The 2,834-nt window shown below is 47.2% G+C and overlaps 1 protein-coding gene across 1 annotated transcript; it reads left to right on the plus strand.

Annotated features, from left to right (window-relative positions):
• Positions 1-367: 367 nt before the first annotated feature.
• LOC112080023 (protein phosphatase 1 regulatory subunit 12A-like) lies at positions 368-2,455 on the plus strand (the record flags this gene model as incomplete). The annotated part of the gene is made up of 3 exons (XM_024145812.1): positions 368-655; positions 1,758-1,849; positions 2,292-2,455. Coding segments are annotated over exons 1-3 (316 nt in total), but the record flags the coding sequence as incomplete, so codon positions are not given.
• Positions 2,456-2,834: the final 379 nt, after the last annotated feature.

Consider the following 2,834-nt stretch of genomic DNA (forward strand, 5'->3'; position numbering starts at 1 on the left):
TCTCTTTTTCAAGGGAGCCGTCGACCTAGACATGGTTATGTTATTTCTAGGGGTACAAGTCACTTGTGGTGTCTCAAGCATGTCTCCAGACCTTTGGTTTCCCCTCCAACATGCGCCTCTACTCAAAACATCCCCTGCATTTTGTTGTCAATCCATGACACGTTCTCAAGTGCTTCCAGAGATCAAACAGTAGCCTCTGCAGATTCATTCCACACCAAACGCCTTTGCTTTTTGACCTCTTGATTAACCTCTGTGGACTGCTCTGTGTTCTTCACCCAAGAAAACTAAACCCCGGACTGCTGCCTTCGTCTGCTTTCTGAATAAACCTCCTTTATTAACGATTCTAAGCTAACGGCTAACCACTAACCCCTCTCCCCTCTCTCTCCCCCAGGTGGCCCAGCAGGTGTCCCCTGCTGGTAAGGTCTCTCCTAAAGAGGTCTCCCCTAAAGATAAACAGGAGGATGACAAGACTAAGAAATCGGACGAGTCCCCGGCGTCGTGGCGCCTGGGGCTGAGGAAGACTGGCAGCTACGGGGCACTGGCGGAGATCACGGCCACTAAGGAGGCCCAGAAAGAGAAGGACACTGCCGGGGTGATGCGCTCGGCCTCCAGCCCCCGCCTCTCCTCCTCCCTGGACAACAAGGACAAAGAGAAGGTCAGTAGCTAACTAACACCACACTCTGACCCCAGGCCTCAGTGCCTGTCTGACCCCAGGCCTCAGTGCCTGTCTGACCCCAGGCCTCAGTGCCTGTCTGACCCCAGGCCTCAGTGCCTGTCTGACCCTATAGGACTTTGTAACTCTGCCTGGAAGGCCAGCATCCCGGAGTCACCTCTCCACTGTTGAGATTGGTGCTTTGCCAGTACTATTTAATGAAGCTGCCAGTTGAGGACTTGAGGCATCTGTATCTCAAACTAGACACTAATGTACTTGTCCTCTTGCTCAGTTGTGCACCGGGGCCTCCCACACTTTCTATTCTGGTTAGACAGTTTGCGCTGTTCTGTGAAGGGAGTAGTACACAGCGTTGTACCAGATCTTCAGTTTCTTGGCAATTTCTTGCATAGACTGACGAGTTTCAGAAGAAAAGTCTTTGTTTCTGGCCATTTTGAGCCTGTAATCAAACCCACAATTGCTGATGCTCCAGATACCCAACTAGTCTAAAGAAGGCCCGTTTTATTGCTTATTTAATCAGAACAATAGTTTTCAGCTGTGGTTACATAATTACAAAAGGATTTTCTAATGATCAATTAGTCTTTTTAAAATGATAAACTTGGATTAGCTAACACAACGTGCCATTGGAACAGAGGAGTGATGGTTGCTGATAATGGGCCTCTGTAAGCCTTTGTAGATATTCCATAAAAAATCTGCCGTTTCCAGCTACAATAGTCAATTTCAACATTAACAATTTCTACACTGTATTTTTGATCAATGTTATTTTAATGGTTAATTTTTTTTGCTTTTCTTTAAAAAACAAGGACATTTCTAAGTGACCCCAAACCTTTAAACGGTAGTGTATGTATGTATATGTCCAGCTGCTTGGACATATAGTACGATTTGAAACGGATGTCATCATTCATATGAAGTTGATGGTTCACCATTCCAGACTGTTTTGATAAGTTGCGTTGCTAGGTTGAAGTTGAAATCCACTGTCGATTGAGACTGGTTTGTTGGCTGTGGGACAATGCATGAAGAATGTTAGTAGATGTAGCATGTGTTTGTTTAGGAGCTCAAGCAAATGGCTCCAATGTTTCATGTGCAGGAAAAAGACAAAGGAACCAGACTTGCCTACGTTGCCCCCACCATCCCCAGGAGACTGGCCAGTACATCAGACATTGACGAGAAGGAGAACAGGTGAAGTGCCAGCGTGGTCCCTCTGAAGGGAAAAGTGCATTGACAGGAGCACCACCTGCTGTTCACTGCTGTGTGTTACAGGCCCAAAGCAGCACTGCATGTTGTCTTAATGTAGCCGCTCTGCTGCATCTGAGTACTTCAGTTTACAATGAAAAATCTATAGATTTAAAAAGTGGCCTCATACATATTTCTATGAAGTGTAGGAATTAGTTACAGGAAAATTATATTCTCAATGTTCACATTTGGCCAGCATCAATCAGGTTGACAATATCTAGAATATAATGTTACAAATATTGGTCATTGATACTTTGTTAGTCATTACTAATTTACATTTAGGCACATTTTAGGATTTATCCACTATTGACTTGTAGCACAATGCTGTGGGTCCTTGCCAGTATTGTGGAGCCCTGGGTGATATTGTAGTGTGTGGTTCCAATCCCAGGGACTCTGCTGCTAGTCTGGTACGTAGTGGCTCCTACACCAGGAGACGCTGGGACGATGAGCTGAAGAACAGTGAAGGAAGCGCTTCCACCAACCGAACAACACCCAGCTATCCCGCACCGACGACAGACAAGACAGCACGACCAGACAGTGAGGTGGATAGAGGTTTGTTTGCATTCAGTAGACAGAAGGGCTGGTGGCCGAACTTTATACCTCGCAGGTCAAATGCTGTAAGGACTGGGTAGTGGGGAGGCGGGCGGACTGCCACGGGTTTAGTGTTTAAGGTGTTAAAGGGTCCCAAGCGTGCCGAGGCGCGGACGAGACTTGGCTGCACGTTCCCGCGTAGCTGCCGCTACCTCGCCCTAGCGTTAGCGTGTGGGACGTGCTCGGCCAGTGTGTGGAGGGTGGCGCCGGGAGAATAAGGCATGATGTTAGCAAGGGGGCGCAACACCACACTTTTACAATAACATACCATCGTACACCATGTATAAAACTAAGCTCCTGATACCGCCTTGGCTCATGACTCGGGTTCTTAGCTGGAGTG

Source organism: Salvelinus sp. IW2-2015, unplaced genomic scaffold (assembly GCF_002910315.2).
Source record: "Salvelinus sp. IW2-2015 unplaced genomic scaffold, ASM291031v2 Un_scaffold11063, whole genome shotgun sequence".
Taxonomy (NCBI): Eukaryota; Metazoa; Chordata; class Actinopteri; order Salmoniformes; family Salmonidae; genus Salvelinus; species Salvelinus sp. IW2-2015.